Genomic DNA, 24,500 nt, shown 5'->3' on the forward strand with positions numbered 1-24,500 from the left:
CAGCCATATTAGCTTAGTACATTAGCGGTAGCATCTCCTGAAAAATTACGACTTTACTAAGACTGCCTGTCTCAGTCTCACCTAAGACAACATCAAACAACCCAGAAAGTCGCCACCCATCAGTTCTCTTTCAAGATTCTAGACTTGGCGCAAGTGGTATTTCTTTTTGAAATAAAACGGGGAAAATTGGGTGTGGGAGAGCGGGGAGGGACTGGGGGAACTAGGAGGTAGCGAGAAGTAATATGCCAGCACTACATGGTGTAAGATTAACAACGGCCCAAAACCGTGTTTTAAATCAAGCTTTAAGATAATGTATCAAACTTCATGCGCAAAATAAAATATACTACAGAAATATGAAAGCATTAAACTCACCGTTGGGTTTGCGGTCGCCTCCATGGTCGCCAGCCATACGGGCAAAAGCAAAATTTAGTTGGGCACCATACGGGACGCTGGTATTTCTTCAATATGACGGTTGCGTCACGTGATTAGCTGGGTCCTGGAATCTGACATCCATTGCTAATGTCTGTGACCTGAAGTAACCTTGCCATGTTTACAGCGAATTTTTAGACGTTGAATTTGAGACAGCGAATTTGAGCAAGGTGAATTGGAGGACACTGAAAATATTGCATTTGAATTTTGAAAAGTTGAATTTTTTTATATGCTGAATTTTTTAACTGTGAAAATTTAAACTGTGAAAAATATGTATATTGAAAATTTGATCACTTTGAAATAGGAATGTGAATTTTTTTTAATAAATGAAAATTGCAACCATGTACAAATAATGACACTGAATTTTTTTTTCATGTACAAATAATGACACTGAAATTTTTTCATGTTAAAAATATATTCTGAATTTATTTTAACACTGAAAAAGTAAGCACTAATATACAACATTCAAATTTCAGAGGCATTTTTTATTCAAATTCTGATGGCACATATTTACTTCCATAATAAACTCAGAAAATATGTCGATAAACTCAGAAAACATGTCGATAAACTCAGAAAACAGAAACCATGTCGATAAACTCAGAAAACATGTTGATAAACTCAGAAAAATGTTGATAAACTCAGAAAACATGTTGATAAACTCAGAAAACATGTTGATAAACTCAGAAAACATGAGGAGATCTGTTGAGTTTTGTGTGAATTTTGCGGTTATTTGTAAAAACTGGAGGGGCCCATTGCTATGATTTGGAGTCTAGAGGGCCACATAAAAAGCTATGGCGGGCCAGATTTGGCCCTCGGGCCTTGAGTTTGACACATGTGCCATACATGATAATCTATAGAACTTTTTTCAATATCTATACATTTTGAAGTTAATTTTGCTTGTTTAGTCAAACATTTATTTTCTTTTGTATTGTGGAAAAAGAGAGTGGGAAAGAAAATTTATAATAAATCGATAATAAATTTCAAGTTAAAATAAAAAATATTTTATTGACTCCCAAAGGGAAATTAAATAACAAATAACTTTTTAACATAAGTTTTAAGTTTACTTAGTTTGAAAGTTTTTTTTTCCCTTCTTAGTAAATGTAATCAATGTTAATAAACAGCATTTTTCTCTGGTTATCTTTGATATTTAAGGTTTAAGTTCGCTGAATGTGTGTTGATTTATGGTTTCTGTTTGGATCAGACATTATGAACTCTTAATTAAAACCAAAATAACTGATTGCAAATATGACTCCAGAGAATTATACAACATTTTCTTGTTGTAAACCATAAGCAGATGGTAGAAATGTATTTTAAAACTAGAAAATTCCTGAAGAAATTTAACCGGGGCCTGCCAAAGTGTGCCCGTCGGTTTGGACCCAGCGTTCTGATGCTAGCAATTAGCATCAATGCTAAAGAAAGCTGCAATCATATGAGGAGAATCACAAGAATGTTTACTAACATGTACTTGCACCATTCAGTATGATAAAGTGAGTGTATCAGCTAAAATTAGCAAAAATGCTAATGTTAGCGTGATTGCTGTCACTAGCATGTGGGACATCACTAGGATGTTCTCTATAATGGACTTACTCTATTCAGTATACTAAACATGGCTAATAAGTCAAATAAATAGCTAATAGTTTATTTAAGCTAAAATGCTAATGCTAATGAACTGCCTTGCTGTGCAAGGCAGTTCCCTAACCTCAGAGAAAAAGATAATGCAGAATAATATTATTGCACCGCCTGCGGCGGTGCACTAACCTGGGGGGCATATTGAGGCTTTTATTTTGAAATTTGCAGTAAGCTTCATATTAAATGCCCACAGTATTCCATTGTGTAACAGTGCTTTGGATAAAAAAGTCACATAAAGCCAAAAAGACTAATTACATGATGTAAAAATGGACAAGGCTTTTATTTTGAAATTTTTGTTAAGCTTCATTTCAAAGGGCCCAACGAATCCCATGTCTAACAGTCATTGTGTTGAATCAGTTATATAATGCTCGAAAGAGCAGTTATGTGATGTAAAAATATTCAAGGCTTTTATTTTGAAATTTTTGTTGAACTTCATTTCAAAGGGCCAGACAAATCCCATGTATAACACTCAATGGATTAAATCAGTTATATAATGCTCAAAAGACTAATTACATGATGTAAAACTTCTCAAGGCTTTTATTTTGAAATTTTTGTTAAGCTTCATTTCAAAGGGCCAAACTAATCCCATGTCTAATAGTCATTTGGTGAAATCAGTTATATAAAGCTCAAAGGAGCAAATACCTGATGTAAAAATTTTCAAGGCTTTTATTTTGAAATTTTCAGTGAGCTTAATTTTAAATTGCCACACTAAATCCATGTGTAACAATGGTTGGATAAAATCAGTTATAAAAAGCCCAAAACATAAGTAGTTCTAAAGGCCAGCTCAGTCCTCCTCTGTAATAACTGACAGTTCCACCATGTTGTAGTTCTGACATTAGAAGGGCATTAGAATGTTGTCTGTAATTGACTTACTGCACTCAGTATATTAAACATGGCTAATAAGTAAGAAAATAGCTAATAGCTTATTTAAGGTAAAAGGCAGTTCCCTAACCTGGGAGAAAAATATAATGCATGCTAACATTATTGCACCGCCTATGGCGGTGCATTGATCTGAGGGGGATATTGAGGCTTTTATTTTGAAAAAATACATAAGCTTCATATTAAATGACCACACTAATTAAAATGTCTAACAGTGTTTGGGTTAAATCCGTTATTTACTGGCCAAAACAGCCAATAGTTCTAAATGGCAGCTCAGCCCTCTGTTTTAGCTGAGTATTGATTAGAACTACAGTGATGCGTATTTGTAGTCCTAACCAGCAGCCAATCCCCTCCTGTGTTCCGTTGCTATGGTTATCAATCCTCTGCTAACTGTCATGTGTGTGTGACACACAGAGGTGGAAAAAGATTTCTATCTTTGTGAGACACCCCATTGGTTTATATGGAAAAAGCAGCCTGAACAACTCGTTGCCGTTCAGGAACCGTAATACATATTGGAAAAGCGTTTGAAGCATATGAGAGGGCTATTTGTCGTCTCCCATAGTACCGCAAGTCATATTTGTAGCTCACTCACAGTAATTGCAGTGATGAGACAAAAATGGTGTATGCAGAGCTCAGACATTTTTCAGAAATACATGGAAGTGAATCTGGGAGAGCGTCAGTTATCCTGGCGCATGATTTCGCTCTGAAGCACCTTGACAGAAAACCGTAAGCCCTAGAGAAATTTCGAAAACATTTTACCGGAGCAGGCATGCGTATCGATGTCATGACCGAGTTTGATACCAATTGGGCGATATTTGTGGGCGTGAGGGCGATTTCAAAATCATTTTGGGGTCAAAAATTCTCTTCATTTCTCACTCTAAAAAAGCGGCAGTTGGTGTCAGTTAGGCTCTGCGTTTCGGCAGTTGGAAATTTGGCTCGTTTGACGCTTTTTACGTCGCCATCGTAAGTCCGATTCCTTATAAAAATAATAGCTCCCTTCTCGGCATCGAGCCGCACGTTTTGATACCACTTTTGTGGGGGTGCACGCAGCGGTACGAGCCGCATTAACGGTGATGGAAGAAAAATAAATAAAGATATAAATAAAGATATAAAGAGACATTCTATTGGGTGTAGAATAATAGGTGCCTGCCATGCAATGCATGGAGGCATTGCTCTCCTTATGCATTGCTATGGGCAGGCCCCAATCACAAAAAAGACAAATTATTTTGAAAATATCTGTCACCAGACAACTTAAACTGCAAAAGTTTAAAAAAAAGGCGATATTATGAAGGTTATATTTTTACATATTCAACTCCAGATCATTCTGGTTCCTTTTAGTTTGACCATTTTTGATAGATATTGAAAAATAATATCAGCTACAATCATTTATTTTTCAACAGGAGACATCACCTAGACATATATTTTACTATGTTTAATCAAGCATGTTCTCAAAAGGTGCCGTTTGTAAAGTTACAGAATCAAAATTAAAAGCAAAAAGTTTATATTTAGCTTGTCATAAGAAGGAAAAATACACATTTTCTCAAAGTCACATTTTCACCACGTTATTCGTTCATATATTAAGATTACAGTACAAAACTAAGCTCAGGTAGCAAGCTAAATATTTACCACTAACCTAAATAATTAGCTCAATTTAATTAGTAAGCTAAATATTCACTAATATTTAGATCTCTCAATATTAGTAAGCTAACATTTAGCTTACTAATATTTACTAGCTAATTAGCTTACTATTAAGCTAGTAAGCTAAGTATTTAGCTTATCGGTGAAATATTTGTTCTGAGCTAAATATTAGCAGGTTAACAAGCTAAATATGTTTTTTTACAAACTGTTTAGTTTAACTAAATATTAGTAAGTTAGCCAGCTAAATATTAAGCTCCCAAACTTATAGTTAGCTCATATTAACAAGTTAGCAAGCTAAATATTTCGCTCCAAGCTAAAGTTTTAGCAAGTTGGCATGCTAAATATGTTGTTTACAAACTATTTAGCTAAATATTTAACAACCAAGCTATATATTTAATTTATGTTTAGCTCCAAGCTAAATATTAGCAAAATATTAGCACATTAGTGAGCTTATATGCTAATATTTAGGTAGGTTGTTTCTTACAAGCTATAAAGCTATTTAGCTTGTAAGCTCCGAACTAAATATTTAGTTCCAAACTAAATATTAAAATGTTAGCAAGCTAAAGATTTTGTTTGGGTCTAAATATCTAGTTAGTAAACTAAATATGTAACTTGCTAAATGAATATTTACTTTGAAACTGGGACATTTATAAGTGAATGAATAATATGGTGAGAATATGAAAAGAAAACCTATTTTTCCCGCTTATAACAGGCTAAATAATCCAAATTATTGCTGTTAATATTTGACTCACTTACTGTACAAACAGCATTCCATATATTTTAGGATAAAGTTTTGAACGGCTCAAACTGCATCCTCCCTTCATCCTCGTCACCTGGCCCCATGTTTACCCTGTGGGTAGGTAGGGTGGGACCTGGGAGCTGTAGTCCGGACAGAGTTTCTGGACCAGCCTGTAATCCGTGCTGTAGAACGACATGTAGACGCAGATGACCTGGAAAGGCTTGGAGCACATCCAGGTGATGTGGCTCTGGGTTTGTTCTTGGTCGCACGTCTTCGACGGGTCGTAGCTTGCACAGCATCACCTTCTTGCTGCGTTCGGTTTTCTCGTAGTCCACCCTGCAGTTGAACGTCTTCGACTCCTTGGGGTGGACCACGCTCTGGCGCTCCAGGTCGAACTCCACCTCCTTCATGGGCGGGACCAGGCTGACCGACACGTTGCCAACACCCGTGGAGTTGTGACGGAAGTAGACGCCGAGAGAGCCGTTGCCGTGATCCACGATCTTCCCCATTATCAGCAAATTCAGCTTGACGGTTTTGATGTTGGAGTAAAAGTCGCCCCAGCTGAACAACCTCGACGGTTTGGAGAGTCCTTGAACGTTCGTGATGGGCTGAAGCTTAATTTTTACCGATGGGTTGGACTTGGACTTGGGGATTTCCCAAAGCCTCTGCTTCGATAGAGGAACCGAGGGATTGTTGAGGACTTTGGAGTTCTGGACAACAGTCCTGGACCGAAGGCCCCAGATTTTCTGGAGACGCTCCTCTTGGTCTCTGTGGGGTTGAGGTGATGATGAGTTCATGAAGGTGAAGTTGCTCTGAGTCTCAAGTTGACAGAGAACCAGCTAGATGGGAAATAATGAGAAAATACAAACAATGAGCCTCAGAGGAAGTTTCAAAGAGCATTACTAGATTCAAACTAGACTTTTTTAGCAACTTCTTTCAACCTACAGCGTCTACCAATTCTGATCTTTGTAGTTTTGGGTTTTACTTATAAATTTTGTTTGAATTTATAGTGGAAATCCAATTTTACAAAGATATTTTTACTTCCCTACCAACACCTGAATAAATGTTTCCAGAATACAGAGAAACCACACAGTTTTTGTAGCCGTGAGAAAACGTCTGACATTATTCTAGCCAGACATTTGAGCTCAGATTTGGTAAAGTTAATTTAAACTGGTTAATTATTGGCTAAAGACTTTAATGTTAATCCCAGAAGCTTAATATTAATCAACTTTTCAAGTATAGATACCACAAAATGCTAAGTTTTAAACAACTACTCATGATTTGTGCTCACAAATTCACAAAATCAGTATTTGTATCCAACCAGTTCTTTTTGACTGCCAGCAGAGGACACAAAAAAGTATTAAAGTAAGAGCAGCACTACTTCAACGGTTTTACTCAAGTAAAAGTAAAAAGTAGCCATCCAAGAAATGACTCAAGTAAGAGTGAGAAAGTGTTTGGTGAAAAGTTTACTCAAGTACTGAGTAACTGATCAAGTTATCAATCATTTAATATTTAAAAACTACATTATTAGACAGACAAAAATATAAAGTTAAGTGAAAATTTTGGTATTTTAAGGACCAAAATGACAATAATTCATATCAATAACAAAAAATAAAAACAGGGAAAAGAAACTTTTTCTACATCAGTTTTTTTCCAGTAAACAATTTATGAAACTTTAACAAAAACTGCAGGTCTGTGTCTGGTGAATTTCTGGTTAAAATATGTTTGTTTTTCATTCAGCAGGTAGAAAATACTGAAATTTTACTCATGTAGGAATAGAAATACTTCAAAATAAAATTACTCATGTAAAAGTCAAAAGTACAAGTGCATTGTTTCTGTATATTAATCAGCCTGAATTTGTAGTGAAGTTAAATAATTTGAAGTTGGATTTCCTTCATTTTCCACAGAGAAGCATTAATAATAATGAACTACACGGCAAAAACACAAAACCTTTCTAATCAATTTGTCTAGTTTCTAGTGCAAATGTCTTAGTACACTTTAAATAAAACAAAACTAAATTAGAAATAACTTTCAGAAAGATAGGAGCTTGTTTAAAGTCAATAATTCTTAAATATTGGTTAAAAATTACTAGTTCCACTGGCAGATTATTTCACTTATAACAAAATATTTTTCACATATTAAAAGTGAAATAATCTGTAGTAAAACTAGAACCTTTTCACCAAAATTAAGGAATTATTGACTTAAAACAAGCTCTTTATATATTGCTGAACAGTCACTTGTAAGTTGGTTTTGTCTTAATTCAAGTGTATTAAAATGTTTCCACTAGAAACGAGAGTAAAAATACTTGGTATGATTTGTATTTTTTGCAGTGTTCTGCACCTAGTTCTTGTTACTTAAATTTTATTAGTTGCTCAAGAGAAAATCAGTTAAAAAGTATCATTAAAGGCTCTAATTTACAACGATATTCATCGCAGCTTCTTTCAGCATATTCTCTTCTGAAAACACTACAAAAATTATTTGAAGCATAAATTAATAATCACATTTCTTTCCTTCTAGTTTGTAAAAAAAAAAAAAAAAAACCCAAAAACTTGCATTCTTGTTACTTTTAAGCATTTTATCCCCAGTTTGTTTCAATTTACTGCACAGGTTCCCTGCACAGCTGTTTAAATCTGTTAAATTAGACTTTTACTCACCAAATTAAAGCTTCCAGTCAGAAGGATCCAGCGGCAGGAGAACCTCTCCATCGTTCCACATCTACCTGAGCCTCATTCAGGACGAGCCACGCGTAACGTGATCACCTCTGGAGCAGGAAGCGCCGGTAAGCTGCTGCCTCTCACTGAGAGAACCTCTTGGATCTGGACGGTTTGCTCCGTCTTCCTCACCTCCCCCTCTTCATCGCTCACACACACTTTTCTTTCTTGAAATCCCCCAAAACACACAAAGTTTACTGTTCACCTCTGTTTCAGCCGAGTACTTCATCCACCGTGTTTGTAATGAATTAGTCGATTAAAAACAGATTTTATTGGCATCTTAAATGAAGAGGAGGCCGATCAGATGTGGTGAAATTCTGCCATCTTGTGGCCAACAGAAAGAATGCAATCTGAGCTCGAAGAAAACATATTAAAAGTATGAAATTAGTCAATTATTTAATTAAAAATACACAGCTTCATTTGTTGCCATGCTCAGGAATGAATTAACTTGCAATATTTCAATAAAACAATCAATGCAGTCAGATTTTTGTATTTATTTTTCATGTACTTTATACAATGATATAAACTAAAGAGGGTTTGTGGCTGTCTGAGCAAATACTAGTACTACTAAGTATTTTTGGTTTATTTTACTGTGCAAATATCTTAATGTACGTGAAATAAAAGGAAAACTAGCTTAAAGTAACTTGGAAGGAGCTGGTTTTAAGTCAATAATTTATTAATATTGATGTAAAAGTTTTGCTGTCAGATTATTTCACTAAAACATGGTGAAATTATAAGTTATAAGTGAAACTAGCACTTTTTAATCAATATTTAAACAAGAGTCAGAACTCTGGGTTTTTTGTTGGTTCTGCTTCTCATTTTATTTAGCTTCATGTTTTAGTTCACTTTAGTTTAGCTTTTCATGGTCCTTTTGATATTATTATTATTTGAGGTATTTAGTGAAATAAGAATTGTCTTATTGTTTTCCTTATTTTCAGTCCTTTATAATGTTTCTAGGTTTATTCTTTAGTTCTGTCCTTGTTTGTCTGAGTCCATGTCCAGCCTCCTTTAATGATTATAGTTTAATTTTATTTTATCCTTCTAGTTATTTCAGCCTCCCTGCAGTGTTTCTAGTAATGTTTGTTTCTTCATTTCATCACCGTAGGTTCAGTTATTCTTCCATGTCTGAGTCTATGTACAATATATCTTCCTTTAGTAATTCTAGTTAATTTATTTCTTTGTTTAGATCTTCTAGTTTCTCTAGCTCTATGTTCCTTAGTTCTTACTGTTGTTGGATCGGCCTTGTTTCTATTTAGGGTCGTTATGGTTTCCCTCATGTCTTTCTCTCCTATTCATCAGGTTTTTCTTACTCTTAGTTTTTTTTGCATTAGTTGTATTTTTCAGTTCCCTGTTTCCTCCCTTTGTGTTCCCAGCAGATCTTAGGTTCCCTCTGCCACCTTCTCTCCGCCCCTCAGCTCCTGTGCCAGTTACTCACAGCTGAAATCACTCTTCCCATCTAGCTCTGCCATTGTTCCATTTACTGCCTCCCAGTATTTAAGCTCCTCCATCCCAGTCACAACTCGCCAGTCCGTCTCGTCACCCTGATGGTCACTGCCCATGTTTCCCTCCCTGGATTACCTGTTGTTCCCTCGTGTTTCCAGTTTGTTTTGTTTTTGGATTTTGTGTTGGTTCATTTTTTTCATTAAAACATCCATTTATTTCTACTGCCTGCTGCGTTTGGGTCCAACACCTCACCATGACAACAAGCTCATATATCTGGCTTAAAATTCATTTTTAAATTAGTTTTTTTATTTCAAGTGTATTAAGATATTTGCATTAGAAACTGCACCAAAAATACTGTGTAAAATTTTGTATTTTTGAAGTAAATCCTACAAAAACAAGCCCAAACCATCACTCCTCCACTGCCGTACATCACAGTGAGTGAGGATTTGTAAAATGTCTCCATCTTGATCTCATGGCCGCGTTCCAAAACTGTTTTTGTTTGTTTTGGTGCAGATTTGCAAACCAAAGCAGCGCTGCTGCATTCCTTTCAGAGTGAGGAACCGTTTTCCTGACAGCCCTTCCCAACACGTCGTACTTGTTTAGTTTATTTTTGATTCTCCTGACGTGAACTTTAAACACCGCAGGCCTTTACGGTCACTGATGGAGCTCCTGCACTGCAAAAACACAACACCTTATTCTAATAAGTAGTTTTTAGTGCAAATATCTTAATACACTTGAAATAAGAGAAAACTAACTTACACAGGTGCTGAGGGCAAAACATCCACGTACTGTTTTAAAAGAAGCCTTAAGACATTTTTTTTTAGCAAAACGTTTGGTTTATTTTCTGAGATGTTGGTTTTAATCTCATTTATTGATTTATTTTTCTCCGCTAAAATTGCTTGTTTTGTTTTGGGGTTTTTTGCCCTTTGAGATTTAAAGATATAAAGGGCATTATAAATCAAATTTGTAATACTAATAATAACTATTATCTATTATTAGTTTCTTATCAGCAGATGCTTCTGCAACCGAGATTCCCTCCTCGGGATTCCCCCGGAGGAGCTAGAAGAAGTGGCTGGGGAGAGGGAAGTCTGGGCCTCCCTTCTGAAGCTGCTACCCCCGCGACCCGACCTCGGATAAGCGGAAGAAGATGGATGGATGGATGGATGGATCAGCAGATGTAGCAGCTACATAGTTCTAAGTCAATAATTCTTTGATATTGATGAAAAATTACTAGTTTCACTGGCAGATTATTTCACTAAAAACTTGGGGAAAATGTTTTTAGTGAAATAATCTGCCAGTGAAACTAGAATTTGGTTGCTAGGTAACAGGCTGGGCTTGGCAGGTGTTGCTAGGTAACGGCTAAGCGGCAGTTGAGTCCAGTGGAACTAATAATACGTTCTCATCAATAATGAATTATTTACTTAAAACAAGCTCCTATATTTTGCTGAAAAGTTATTTTTAAGTTACTAAGATATTTGCACCATAAACTAGGCAAAGCTCCTTGGTAAAATGTTGTGTTTTTTCAATGCAATCTTGTTTAAAAGAAGCAACAAGACACTGTTGTTTCTGAGTTTAACAGTGGAGACCAGAGTTTGATTCCAGGAAATGAAATCATGAAGCAGTTTGTTCAGAGAAGAAAACAAAGAAACATCAGCTGTTCATTATTCCAGTTCTAAATAATCTAATAATCCTCCAGATTAACCTTCCAACAGAAGAAAGATGAAACTTTCAACTGAAATCAGAAGTGAACATGTTTTCTAACATCGGAGAGCAAAAACTAGCAGGAAAATTCCTAAAGTCAAAGTTCAAGAAGGAAAAAATCAAACTTGAAATTTGTTCAAATGATCCAAAGAGTCGATAAAGAGAATCTGAACAACAAACTGAGACTCAACTGAACCACAGCAGAATCAGACTGGTACCACACCTGCACAGAGATGTGAGGGAACAGAACTGGACTTTTACCTGACTTGAATAACTCAAAGTCAAGGTGTGATAAATGTTGTATAATTGATTATGTGGTAAACATAATCAGTTATGTCTACCATCTGGTTTGTAGTTTCTTCTTTCAGAACAGCAGAACCAGGAAGTGGAAGGTCTGCAGTGAAACAACAATTGTTGCCACGCTTACATTCACTCTTCTTATGATCAAAAGATACGATTTTCTTTATATATCAGCAGTAAACACTTGAAAGAACATCTTTTCAAAATATTTTATTTATATTTGTTTATTTAAATATTTTACTGACTTCCTCTTGTACAGGATTGTGACAAACATTTATGTCCAGCGTCACACACAGGAAGTAAAGAGGTCTGGTCATGTGACCTTTCACCCTGGATACATGAAATTGATATTGCTTAGAGAAGACACACTATTATTTTATTTTAAAACATTAAGCAGCTGCCAAAAGTCAAAATAATTCGTTTAAAGCTTCTAGAAGTTAGAAAAAATGTCTGGCAACAATTTTTGCCGGTGGGATTAAAATTCAGTAATAATTTGATTTATTTAACTGTCATAAGAGACAAAAGTGGTTTCAGAATGTCAAGTTATATTTTCACCGTGTTATTCATCCATTTATTAATACCACAGTTTCAGAGAAAACATTTCAGTTGGAGACTAAATATTCATCTTCATTCTAAATGTTTCCCAGCAGACTGACTAAAGACATGTCTCCCTCTTCCTCGTCTATCAGACCTTCTCTGCTCCTGCAGCAGGTTCCTCCATACCTGAGAGCTTCCAGTCTCCAGTGTGGATCCTTCAGTCCAGCCGACAGCAGCTTCACTCCTGAGTCTCCTGGATGATTGTAGCTCAGGTCCAACTCTTTCAGATGGGAGGGGTTGGAGGTCAGAGCTGAGGCCAGAGAAGCACAGCCTTCCTCTGAGACCAAACAGCCTGATAAGCTGCAGACACACAATTCATCACATGATGAGAACATGAGAACATTGAGGTAGAACCCAAGGTCTGAACTGATCATTTTCACGAGAGAAAAACACTCAAGATTCACCTGTTAATAACATACAATAGTAATAAAGCTGTATTTCATTCTGTAGACAGTAAAAATCAACATTTATCATTTGTAGAAGGGACGAGAAAGTCTAACAACTGGTTGGAGGAAGAATCTGCAATGATGCTTCTTTGTACACTGAGGATGCAGCAATCGGTCAAGTGTCCACTAACAGTTAAAGCCTGATCCCCACCTTTCTACATTCCTCTCTTCCTGGTTCTTTCAGCCTGGAGTCAATGAAAACCAGCTGAGTTTATGTGTCAAGACTTAGCATGATTAGCCTCATCACAGTCAGACATTTTTATTTTAATAATCTACTATTGAAATAACATTTGCATCATCTATAGCAGCAGTTAATGGACAGAAATATGGCTTCACTAGGATTCAAAACATTTTACCTGAGTTTCCAGGTTGCAGTTTGGACTCTTCAGTCCAGCAGAGAGAAGTTTCACTCCTGAATCCTGCAGGTTGTTGTTACTCAGGTCCAGTTCTCTGAGACTGGAGGACTGGGAGCTGAGAACTGAGGACAGAGCTTCACAGCTTCTCTCTGAGAGGTTACAGCCTCTCAGTCTGAGGAGAGAGTGAAAAAACTCTGTTACTAGGCAATTCTTCAAAATTGTTTTCCAAACAACAAATATTTTTGTTTAGTAATCTATCAATTATTCTTATGATTAATCGAGTAATTGGATAAAAAAATGATAAAATAAATGAATGCTGCAAGCGGCGTCGTGCAGCCCTCGCAGCTCAGCACCGCTCCGGCCTATTGGCCACCGCGGGGTGCCGGCACTGCCACCCGCCAGCCACTGTAGACCCTCTGGCACAGTTCCCGCACCCGTCCACCAGGCGATATGCACCTACGCATTCGGCAGTGCTCTCCGACGACGCACAAAAAATCTGGCAAATTGGGTGATGATATATAGCTGTTGCTATGAAAATTGAGCCCAGTGTTGCTGCGGCGCTAAAACAGCGAAGGGAAAAGGGCTAACGTACGGCTAATTCAATTAGTTTTAAAGTTTAACAATAAAGCTGCACATGTGTTTGGGGTTTCTTCAAATCTTTGGGGGCAATTTGCAGTGACCAACTGACCTGACCGACATGTTTTAGGAGATGTGGGGGGAACCGGAGCACCCGGAGAAAACCCACGCAAACACGGGGAGAACATGCAAACTCCACACAGATGGTGTCTGTGAAGACGCAGCGCTAACCGCTGCACCACCGTGCTGCCCACGTTTTTTCCAATTGGGTTGGGAAGGGATCTATTTTCTAGTTTGTCAATGGGGGGAAAACCTTTATAAATTTGGTCTTGATCCTTCTCTAAATATCAAAATCAAGAACTTTAGACACGTTCTTGTTGGTCTTCACTTGTTTGTTTCTTTTTTGGCTTCTTCCATCCCAGAGTGTTTCGTACTTTCTTCCAAAATGAATTTTTAGACTTTTTCTTTTTACCATCTGGATTGTCCAAATCCTGCAGGATGGTTTCTCCAGCGACCTCGGTGTCTTCTGAGGATTCTGGATCCGTGGAAGAACCTGATAGAGGTTCTCCTGAGAGATCCTCCTCTGAAGAAACCTCTTGATTTAATACTTTAACTTGGTTCTGTGAGTTTTCTTCCTTCTCTTGGGAAACTGTGATGGGTTGTTGTTGGAAACCTTCTTCCTCGGCTCTCAGAGTTTCGGCCAGCAGCAGATCGTCTCTCGCTCTTTGTAAATCATTTGTCACACAAATGAGCTCCTCCTGGTGTTTTTCTACTTGGTGTTTAAATGCAGTTACTTCGGTTTCAAACCGACTGTTTAGCTCCATGTACAAACGGTTAACATTCTCCAGCTCAGCCTTGGCACTCCTTTCCTTGTCTTGCAGGATTTTCTTCTCCGTTGTTGTGGTTTTTTGGAGGATGGCATATTCAGCTCTCAGCTTCTCTAGAAGCTTCTTATCCTCCTCTGTTTGCTCCAGGTGAGCTTTTCTCTCCTGCTCTACCTGATGCTGGTATGTCTCGATTTCTCCTGACATTTTGTGGAGGAGCTCCTCCTTCTCAGCTCTCATATGGTCTAGAAGCTTCTTATCCTCCTCTGTTTGCTCCAGGTGAGCTTTTCTCTCCTGCTCTACCTGCTGCTGGTATGTCTCAACCTCCTGCTGTAAATCCATAATGTCTCTTTCAAACTTACGTTTTATCTCCTCGTGCGAAATGTGAACCTGATCCAGTTTGTTCAGCATCTGCTTCTCTCTCTTTCTCAGTATTATAATCTCTCTAGCCATTTTTCGAAAGAGCTCCTCCTTCTCTGCTTTCAGCTTGTTGACTAGCTTCAGAGTCTCTTTCTCTTTTTCTTTGTTTGCGTCTTTCTCACGTTTCACCTCCTGCTTTACCAGAGAAATGTCTGCTTCATATTTACATCGCAGCTCCTTGTAGGAAGTCTTAAGTTGGTCCAGTTCTTCTTGGACAGCCTCGGTTTTCTTTCTCTCAGCCTGTATTCCAGCAACAAATGCTTCCCGGCTGAGGAGGTGGGCCACCTTTAAATCCTCAAACTCCTGCTGCAAGGTCTTCTCCTTCATGTTTTTCACGCTGTCGTAAAATTTGGATGCAATGTTTGCAGCGTAAAGTTCTCCTGGATCACTGGACATCTCTTGCCTCTCTTGTGTCTCTAGTCTCTCAAGTTCCCTCTTTGCCTCTTTGACCTCATTAATAAATCTCTCTCTGAGATCTTCCTGCTGTTTAAGCCGGAGTTCCATCTCTTCCAGCTCCGCCTCCAGGTCGGCCATGTTTTGATCGTCTTCTATCCTGGCTCTCTCCATTTCCAGACTGGAGGCCAGTCTGTGGGTTTCCTCATCTAAGATATCCAGATGTGCAGGAGCGAAGCTGCCTTGGGGGTCTTGCTGGACTCCCGTTCTCGCCTGCGGGTCCCATCATTTTGTTGCAGTATTGCTGAAATAAGTGAAACATTTTCTCCTCAATACAATCACTAAAGTTGTCGATTGGTAAACTACCTGAAAGAGCTTTGCGCACGTCTGAACTGGTCAGTGATATTGCAAGCAATGAAAAATATGCAGAATTGTGTCGCATACAATTCTGCAGTTGATGACATCACAGACTGCATCGCCAGTGACATCACAGAGTCTTCCTTTGCTGGCGGTGTGACATCATTCCACCACCAAATATCTCACTATTTATTGTTGTTTACATTCAAAATAGTCCAGGATTCACTCGTTTTTATCCAAACTCATTTCTGTTTTGGGCCAGATCAAAAACCTGAATGTTCATAAAGGGCCTGTTGTGCCAGAACATATTGATGAAAACCAATTAAATTGTTAAAATATCAATAAATAGGTGTTTCAGCATCAATAAGTGTTTCTTAAAATAACATAATATTGAACATCTTTTCACACTAATCAGTTCATCCAGGATTGTTTTTGTGCTTTTCTGCAATCAACATCACAGATTTTGTGGCGCTAATTTAGAAATATCTGTAAGGAATTTTTTACAATATTTGCGCTAACATATGATGTTAAATGTGATCTTTTATTAATCGCTCTATCGGTCATGGACTATAACTTGTCATCAGGTCAGGCTGAGACAGCAGGCACTTGATCCAAAGTGTTTATGGTCAATTTTGAGAAAAACATGTTGATAAACTCCGAAAACATGTTGATAAACTCAGAAAACATGTTGATAAACTCAGAAAATATGTCGATAAACTCAGAAAACATGTTGATAAACTCAGAAAACATGTCGATAAACTCAGAAAACATGTTGATAAACTCAGAAAACATGTTGATAAACTCAGAAAATATGTCGATAAACTCAGAAAACATGTCGATAAACTCAGAAAACATGTCGATAAACTCAGAAAACATGTTGATAAACTCAGAAAAATGTTGATAAACTCAGAAAACATGTTGATAAACTCAGAAAACATGTTGATAAACTCAGAAAACATGTGGGGATCTGTTGATTTTTGTGTGAATTTTGCGGTTATTTGTAAAAACTGGAGGGGCCCATTGCTATGATTTGGAGTCTAGAGGGCCACATAAAAAGCTATGGCGGGCCAGATTTGGCCCTCGGGCCTTGAGTTTGACACATGTGCCATACATGATAATCTATAGAACTTTTTTCAATATCTATACATTTTGAAGTTAATTTTGCTTGTTTAGTCAAACATTTATTTTCTTTTGTATTGTGGAAAAAGAGAGTGGGAAAGAAAATTTATAATAAATCGATAATAAATTTCAAGTTAAAATAAAAAATATTTTATTGACTCCCAAAGGGAAATTAAATAACAAATAACTTTTTAACATAAGTTTTAAGTTTACTTAGTTTGAAAGTTTTTTTTTCCCTTCTTAGTAAATGTAATCAATGTTAATAAACAGCATTTTTCTCTGGTTATCTTTGATATTTAAGGTTTAAGTTCGCTGAATGTGTGTTGATTTATGGTTTCTGTTTGGATCAGACATTATGAACTCTTAATTAAAACCAAAATAACTGATTGCAAATATGACTCCAGAGAATTATACAACATTTTCTTGTTGTAAACCATAAGCAGATGGTAGAAATGTATTTTAAAACTAGAAAATTCCTGAAGAAATTTAACCGGGGCCTGCCAAAGTGTGCCCGTCGGTTTGGACCCAGCGTTCTGATGCTAGCAATTAGCATCAATGCTAAAGAAAGCTGCAATCATATGAGGAGAATCACAAGAATGTTTACTAACATGTACTTGCACCATTCAGTATGATAAAGTGAGTGTATCAGCTAAAATTAGCAAAAATGCTAATGTTAGCGTGATTGCTGTCACTAGCATGTGGGACATCACTAGGATGTTCTCTATAATGGACTTACTCTATTCAGTATACTAAACATGGCTAATAAGTCAAATAAATAGCTAATAGTTTATTTAAGCTAAAATGCTAATGCTAATGAACTGCCTTGCTGTGCAAGGCAGTTCCCTAACCTCAGAGAAAAAGATAATGCAGAATAATATTATTGCACCGCCTGCGGCGGTGCACTAACCTGGGGGGCATATTGAGGCTTTTATTTTGAAATTTGCAGTAAGCTTCATATTAAATGCCCACAGTATTCCATTGTGTAACAGTGCTTTGGATAAAAAAGTCACATAAAGCCAAAAAGACTAATTACATGATGTAAAAATGGACAAGGCTTTTATTTTGAAATTTTTGTTAAGCTTCATTTCAAAGGGCCCAACGAATCCCATGTCTAACAGTCATTGTGTTGAATCAGTTATATAATGCTCGAAAGAGCAGTTATGTGATGTAAAAATATTCAAGGCTTTTATTTTGAAATTTTTGTTGAACTTCATTTCAAAGGGCCAGACAAATCCCATGTATAACACTCAATGGATTAAATCAGTTATATAATGCTCAAAAGACTAATTACATGATGTAAAGCTTCTCAAGGCTTTTATTTTGAAATTTTTGTTAAGCTTCATTTCAAAGGGCCAAACTAATCCCATGTCTAATAGTCATTTGGTGAAATCAGTTATATAAAGCTCAAAGGAGCAAATACCTGATGTAAAAATTTTCAAGGCTTTTATTTTGAAATTTTCAGTGAGCTTAATTTTAAATTGCCACACTAAATCCATGTGTAACAATGGTTGGATAAAATCAGTTATAAAAAGCCCAAAACATAAGTAGTTCTAAAGGCCAGCTCAGTCCTCCTCTGTAATAACTGACAGTTCCACCATGTTGTAGTTCTGACATTAGAAGGGCATTAGAATGTTGTCTGTAATTGACTTACTGCACTCAGTATATTAAACATGGCTAATAAGTAAGAAAATAGCTAATAGCTTATTTAAGGTAAAAGGCAGTTCCCTAACCTGGGAGAAAAATATAATGCATGCTAACATTATTGCACCGCCTATGGCGGTGCATTGATCTGAGGGGGATATTGAGGCTTTTATTTTGAAAAAATACATAAGCTTCATATTAAATGACCACACTAATTAAAATGTCTAACAGTGTTTGGGTTAAATCCGTTATTTACTGGCCAAAACAGCCAATAGTTCTAAATGGCAGCTCAGCCCTCTGTTTTAGCTGAGTATTGATTAGAACTACAGTGATGCGTATTTGTAGTCCTAACCAGCAGCCAATCCCCTCCTGTGTTCCGTTGCTATGGTTATCAATCCTCTGCTAACTGTCATGTGTGTGTGACACACAGAGGTGGAAAAAGATTTCTATCTTTGTGAGACACCCCATTGGTTTATATGGAAAAAGCAGCCTGAACAACTCGTTGCCGTTCAGGAACCGTAATACATATTGGAAAAGCGTTTGAAGCATATGAGAGGGCTATTTGTCGTCTCCCATAGTACCGCAAGTCATATTTGTAGCTCACTCACAGTAATTGCAGTGATGAGACAAAAATGGTGTATGCAGAGCTCAGACATTTTTCAGAAATACATGGAAGTGAATCTGGGAGAGCGTCAGTTATCCTGGCGCATGATTTCGCTCTGAAGCACCTTGACAGAAAACCGTAAGCCCTAGAGAAATTTCGAAAACATTTTACCGGAGCAGGCATGCGTATCGATGTCATGACCGAGTTTGATACCAATTGGGCGATATTTGTGGGCGTGAGGGCGATTTCAAAATCATTTTGGGGTCAAAAATTCTCTTCATTTCTCACTCTAAAAAAGCGGCAGTTGGTGTCAGTTAGGCTCTGCGTTTCGGCAGTTGGAAATTTGGCTCGTTTGACGCTTTTTACGTCGCCATCGTAAGTCCGATTCCTTATAAAAATAATAGCTCCCTTCTCGGCATCGAGCCGCACGTTTTGATACCACTTTTGTGGGGGTGCACGCAGCGGTACGAGCCGCATTAACGGTGATGGAAGAAAAATAAATAAAGATATAAATAAAGATATAAAGAGACATTCTATTGGGTGTAGAATAATAGGTGCCTGCCATGCAATGCATGGAGGCATTGCTCTCCTTATGCATTGCTATGGGCAGGCCCCAATCACAAAAAAGACAAATTATTTTGAAAATATCTGTCACCAGACAACTTAAACTGCAAAAGTTTAAAAAAAAGGCGATATTATGAAGGTTATATTTTTACATATTCAACTCCAGATCATTCTGGTTCCTTTTAGTTTGACCATTTTTGATAGATATTGAAAAATAATATCAGCTACAATCATTTATTTTTCAACAGGAGACATCACCTAGACATATATTTTACTATGTTTAATCAAGCATGTTCTCAAAAGGTGCCGTTTGTAAAGTTACAGAATCAAAATTAAAAGCAAAAAGTTTATATTTAGCTTGTCATAAGAAGGAAAAATACACATTTTCTCAAAGTCACATTTTCACCACGTTATTCGTTCATATATTAAGATTACAGTACAAAACTAAGCTCAGGTAGCAAGCTAAATATTTACCACTAACCTAAATAATTAGCTCAATTTAATTAGTAAGCTAAATATTCACTAATATTTAGATCTCTCAATATTAGTAAGCTAACATTTAGCTTACTAATATTTACTAGCTAATTAGCTTACTATTAAGCTAGTAAGCTAAGTATTTAGCTTATCGGTGAAATATTTGTTCTGAGCTAAATATTAGCAGGTTAACAAGCTAAATATGTTTTTTTACAAACTGTTTAGTTTAACTAAATATTAGTAAGTTAGCCAGCTAAATATTAAGCTCCCAAACTTATAGTTAGCTCATATTAACAAGTTAGCAAGCTAAATATTTCGCTCCAAGCTAAAGTTTTAGCAAGTTGGCATGCTAAATATGTTGTTTACAAACTATTTAGCTAAATATTTAACAACCAAGCTATATATTTAATTTATGTTTAGCTCCAAGCTAAATATTAGCAAAATATTAGCACATTAGTGAGCTTATATGCTAATATTTAGGTAGGTTGTTTCTTACAAGCTATAAAGCTATTTAGCTTGTAAGCTCCGAACTAAATATTTAGTTCCAAACTAAATATTAAAATGTTAGCAAGCTAAAGATTTTGTTTGGGTCTAAATATCTAGTTAGTAAACTAAATATGTAACTTGCTAAATGAATATTTACTTTGAAACTGGGACATTTATAAGTGAATGAATAATATGGTGAGAATATGAAAAGAAAACCTATTTTTCCCGCTTATAACAGGCTAAATAATCCAAATTATTGCTGTTAATATTTGACTCACTTACTGTACAAACAGCATTCCATATATTTTAGGATAAAGTTTTGAACGGCTCAAACTGCATCCTCCCTTCATCCTCGTCACCTGGCCCCATGTTTACCCTGTGGGCAGGTAGGGTGGGACCTGGGAGCTGTAGTCCGGACAGAGTTTCTGGACCAGCCTGTAATCCGTGCTGTAGAACGACATGTAGACGCAGATGACCTGGAAAGGCTTGGAGCACATCCAGGTGATGTGGCTCTGGGTTTGTTCTTGGTCGCACGTCTTCGACGGGTCGTAGCTGCACAGCATCACCTTCTTGCTGCGTTCGGTTTTCTCGTAGTCCACCCTGCAGTTGAACGTCTTCGACTCCTTGGGGTGGACCACGCTCTGGCGCTCCAGGTCGAACTCCACCTCCTTCATGGGCGGGACCAGGCTGACCGACACGTTGCCAACACCCGTGGAGTTGTGACGGAAGTAGACGCCGAGAGAGCCGTTGCCGTGATCCACGATCTTCCCCATTATCAGCAAATTCAGCTTGACGGTTTTGATGTTGGAGTAAAAGTCGCCCCAGCTGAACAACCTCGACGGTTTGGAGAGTCCTTGAACGTTCGTGATGGGCTGAAGCTTAATTTTTACCGATGGGTTGGACTTGGACTTGGGGATTTCCCAAAGCCTCTGCTTCGATAGAGGAACCGAGGGATTGTTGAGGACTTTGGAGTTCTGGACAACAGTCCTGGACCGAAGGCCCCAGATTTTCTGGAGACGCTCCTCTTGGTCTCTGTGGGGTTGAGGTGATGATGAGTTCATGAAGGTGAAGTTGCTCTGAGTCTCAAGTTGACAGAGAACCAGCTAGATGGGAAATAATGAGAAAATACAAACAATGAGCCTCAGAGGAAGTTTCAAAGAGCATTACTAGATTCAAACTAGACTTTTTTAGCAACTTCTTTCAACCTACAGCGTCTACCAATTCTGATCTTTGTAGTTTTGGGTTTTACTTATAAATTTTGTTTGAATTTATAGTGGAAATCCAATTTTACAAAGATATTTTTACTTCCCTACCAACACCTGAATAAATGTTTCCAGAATACAGAGAAACCACACAGTTTTTGTAGCCGTGAGAAAACGTCTGACATTATTCTAGCCAGACATTTGAGCTCAGATTTGGTAAAGTTAATTTAAACTGGTTAATTATTGGCTAAAGACTTTAATGTTAATCCCAGAAGCTTAATATTAATCAACTTTTCAAGTATAGATACCACAAAATGCTAAGTTTTAAACAACTACTCATGATTTGTGCTCACAAATTCACAAAATCAGTATTTGTATCCAACCAGTTCTTTTTGACTGCCAGCAGAGGACACAAAAAAGTATTAAAGTAAGAGCAGCACTACTTAAACGGTTTTACTCAAGTAAAAGTAAAAAGTAGCCATCCAAGAAATGACTCAAGTAAGAGTGAGAAAGTGTTTGGTGAAAAGTTTACTCAAGTACTGAGTAACTGATCAAGTTATCAATCATTTAATATTTAAAAACTACATTATTAGACAGACAAAAATATAAAGTTAAGTGAAAATTTTGGTATTTTAAGGACCAAAATGACAATAATTCATATCAATAACAAAAAATAAAAACAGGGAAAAGAAACTTTTTCTACATCAGTTTTTTTCCAGTAAACAATTTATGAAACTTTAACAAAAACTGCAGGTCTGTGTCTGGTGAATTTCTGGTTAAAATATGTTTGTTTTTCATTCAGCAGGTAGAAAATACTGAAATTTTACTCATGTAGGAATAGAAATACTTCAAAATAAAATTACTCATGTAAAAGTCAAAAGTACAAGTGCATTGTTTCTGTATATTAATCAGCCTGAATTTGTAGTGAAGTTAAATAATTTGAAGTTGGATTTCCTTCATTTTCCACAGAGAAGCATTAATAATAATGAACTACACGGCAAAAACACAAAACCTTTCTAATCAATTTGTCTAGTTTCTAGTGCAAATGTCTTAGTACACTTTAAATAAAACAAAACTAAATTAGAAATAACTTTCAGAAAGATAGGAGCTTGTTTAAAGTCAATAATTCTTAAATATTGGTTAAAAATTACTAGTTCCACTGGCAGATTATTTCACTTATAACAAAATATTTTTCACATGTTAAAAGTGAAATAATCTGTAGTAAAACTAGAACCTTTTCACCAAAATTAAGGAATTATTGACTTAAAACAAGCTCTTTATATATTGCTGAACAGTCACTTGTAAGTTGGTTTTGTCTTAATTCAAGTGTATTAAAATGTTTCCACTAGAAACGAGAGTAAAAATACTTGGTATGATTTGTATTTTTTGCAGTGTTCTGCACCTAGTTCTTGTTACTTAAATTTTATTAGTTGCTCAAGAGAAAATCAGTTAAAAAGTATCATTAAAGGCTCTAATTTACAACGATATTCATCGCAGCTTCTTTCAGCATATTCTCTTCTGAAAACACTACAAAAATTATTTGAAGCATAAATTAATAATCACATTTCTTTCCTTCTAGTTTGTAAAAAAAAAAAAAAAAAACCCAAAAACTTGCATTCTTGTTACTTTTAAGCATTTTATCCCCAGTTTGTTTCAATTTACTGCACAGGTTCCCTGCACAGCTGTTTAAATCTGTTAAATTAGACTTTTACTCACCAAATTAAAGCTTCCAGTCAGAAGGATCCAGCGGCAGGAGAACCTCTCCATCGTTCCACATCTACCTGAGCCTCATTCAGGACGAGCCACGCGTAACGTGATCACCTCTGGAGCAGGAAGCGCCGGTAAGCTGCTGCCTCTCACTGAGAGAACCTCTTGGATCTGGACGGTTTGCTCCGTCTTCCTCACCTCCCCCTCTTCATCGCTCACACACACTTTTCTTTCTTGAAATCCCCCAAAACACACAAAGTTTACTGTTCACCTCTGTTTCAGCCGAGTACTTCATCCACCGTGTTTGTAATGAATTAGTCGATTAAAAACAGATTTTATTGGCATCTTAAATGAAGAGGAGGCCGATCAGATGTGGTGAAATTCTGCCATCTTGTGGCCAACAGAAAGAATGCAATCTGAGCTCGAAGAAAACATATTAAAAGTACGAAATTAGTCAATTATTTAATTAAAAATACACAGCTTCATTTGTTGCCATGCTCAGGAATGAATTAACTTGCAATATTTCAATAAAACAATCAATGCAGTCAGATTTTTGTATTTATTTTTCATGTACTTTATACAATGATATAAACTAAAGAGGGTTTGTGGCTGTCTGAGCAAATACTAGTACTACTAAGTATTTTTGGTTTATTTTACTGTGCAAATATCTTAATGTACGTGAAATAAAAGGAAAACTAGCTTAAAGTAACTTGGAAGGAGCTGGTTTTAAGTCAATAATTTATTAATATTGATGTAAAAGTTTTGCTGTCAGATTATTTCACTAAAACATGGTGAAATTATAAGTTATAAGTGAAACTAGCACTTTTTAATCAATATTTAAACAAGAGTCAGAACTCTGGGTTTTTTGTTGGTTCTGCTTCTCATTTTATTTAGCTTCATGTTTTAGTTCACTTTAGTTTAGCTTTTCATGGTCCTTTTGATATTATTATTATTTGAGGTATTTAGTGAAATAAGAATTGTCTTATTGTTTTCCTTATTTTCAGTCCTTTATAATGTTTCTAGGTTTATTCTTTAGTTCTGTCCTTGTTTGTCTGAGTCCATGTCCAGCCTCCTTTAATGATTATAGTTTAATTTTATTTTATCCTTCTAGTTATTTCAGCCTCCCTGCAGTGTTTCTAGTAATGTTTGTTTCTTCATTTCATCACCGTAGGTTCAGTTATTCTTCCATGTCTGAGTCTATGTACAATATATCTTCCTTTAGTAATTCTAGTTAATTTATTTCTTTGTTTAGATCTTCTAGTTTC

At 36.6% G+C, this 24,500-nt stretch overlaps 1 protein-coding gene, 1 long non-coding RNA gene and 1 pseudogene across 2 annotated transcripts; 1 reads left to right on the forward strand and 2 right to left on the reverse strand.

Moving 5' to 3' along the window:
• Nucleotides 1–4,148: 4,148 nt before the first annotated feature.
• On the forward strand, nucleotides 4,149–12,185 carry LOC114152379 (uncharacterized). The gene is made up of 3 exons (XR_003597111.1): nucleotides 4,149–5,104; nucleotides 12,004–12,011; nucleotides 12,082–12,185. It is a non-coding gene; the product is annotated as an uncharacterized LOC114152379 (long non-coding RNA).
• On the reverse strand, nucleotides 5,421–12,242 carry LOC114152377 (neurexophilin-1-like; annotated as a pseudogene).
• A 7,183-nt stretch (nucleotides 12,243–19,425) lies between these two features.
• On the reverse strand, nucleotides 19,426–23,543 carry LOC114152378 (neurexophilin-1-like). The gene is made up of 2 exons (XM_028030264.1): nucleotides 23,245–23,543; nucleotides 19,426–21,429 (listed from the first exon to the last, which is right to left on the reverse strand). Exons 1-2 carry the CDS (start codon nucleotides 23,293–23,295, stop codon nucleotides 20,698–20,700), a joined length of 783 nt encoding a protein of 260 aa, XP_027886065.1. The 5' UTR covers nucleotides 23,296–23,543; the 3' UTR covers nucleotides 19,426–20,697.
• Between the last annotated feature and the right edge of the window lie 957 nt (nucleotides 23,544–24,500).

Source organism: Xiphophorus couchianus, chromosome 10 (genome assembly GCF_001444195.1).
Source record: "Xiphophorus couchianus chromosome 10, X_couchianus-1.0, whole genome shotgun sequence".
Taxonomy (NCBI): domain Eukaryota; kingdom Metazoa; phylum Chordata; class Actinopteri; order Cyprinodontiformes; family Poeciliidae; genus Xiphophorus; species Xiphophorus couchianus.

Excerpts from the sequence above, each read along its gene's own strand:
- LOC114152378 (XM_028030264.1), bottom strand. The coding sequence starts at position 23,295 with ATGGAGAGGTTCTCCTGCCGCTGGATCCTTCTGACTGGAAGCTTTAAT. Across the intron at positions 21,430-23,244 it reads TGACTGGAAGCTTTAATTTG|CTGGTTCTCTGTCAACTTGA; the intron begins GTGAGTAAAAGT and ends TTTCCCATCTAG.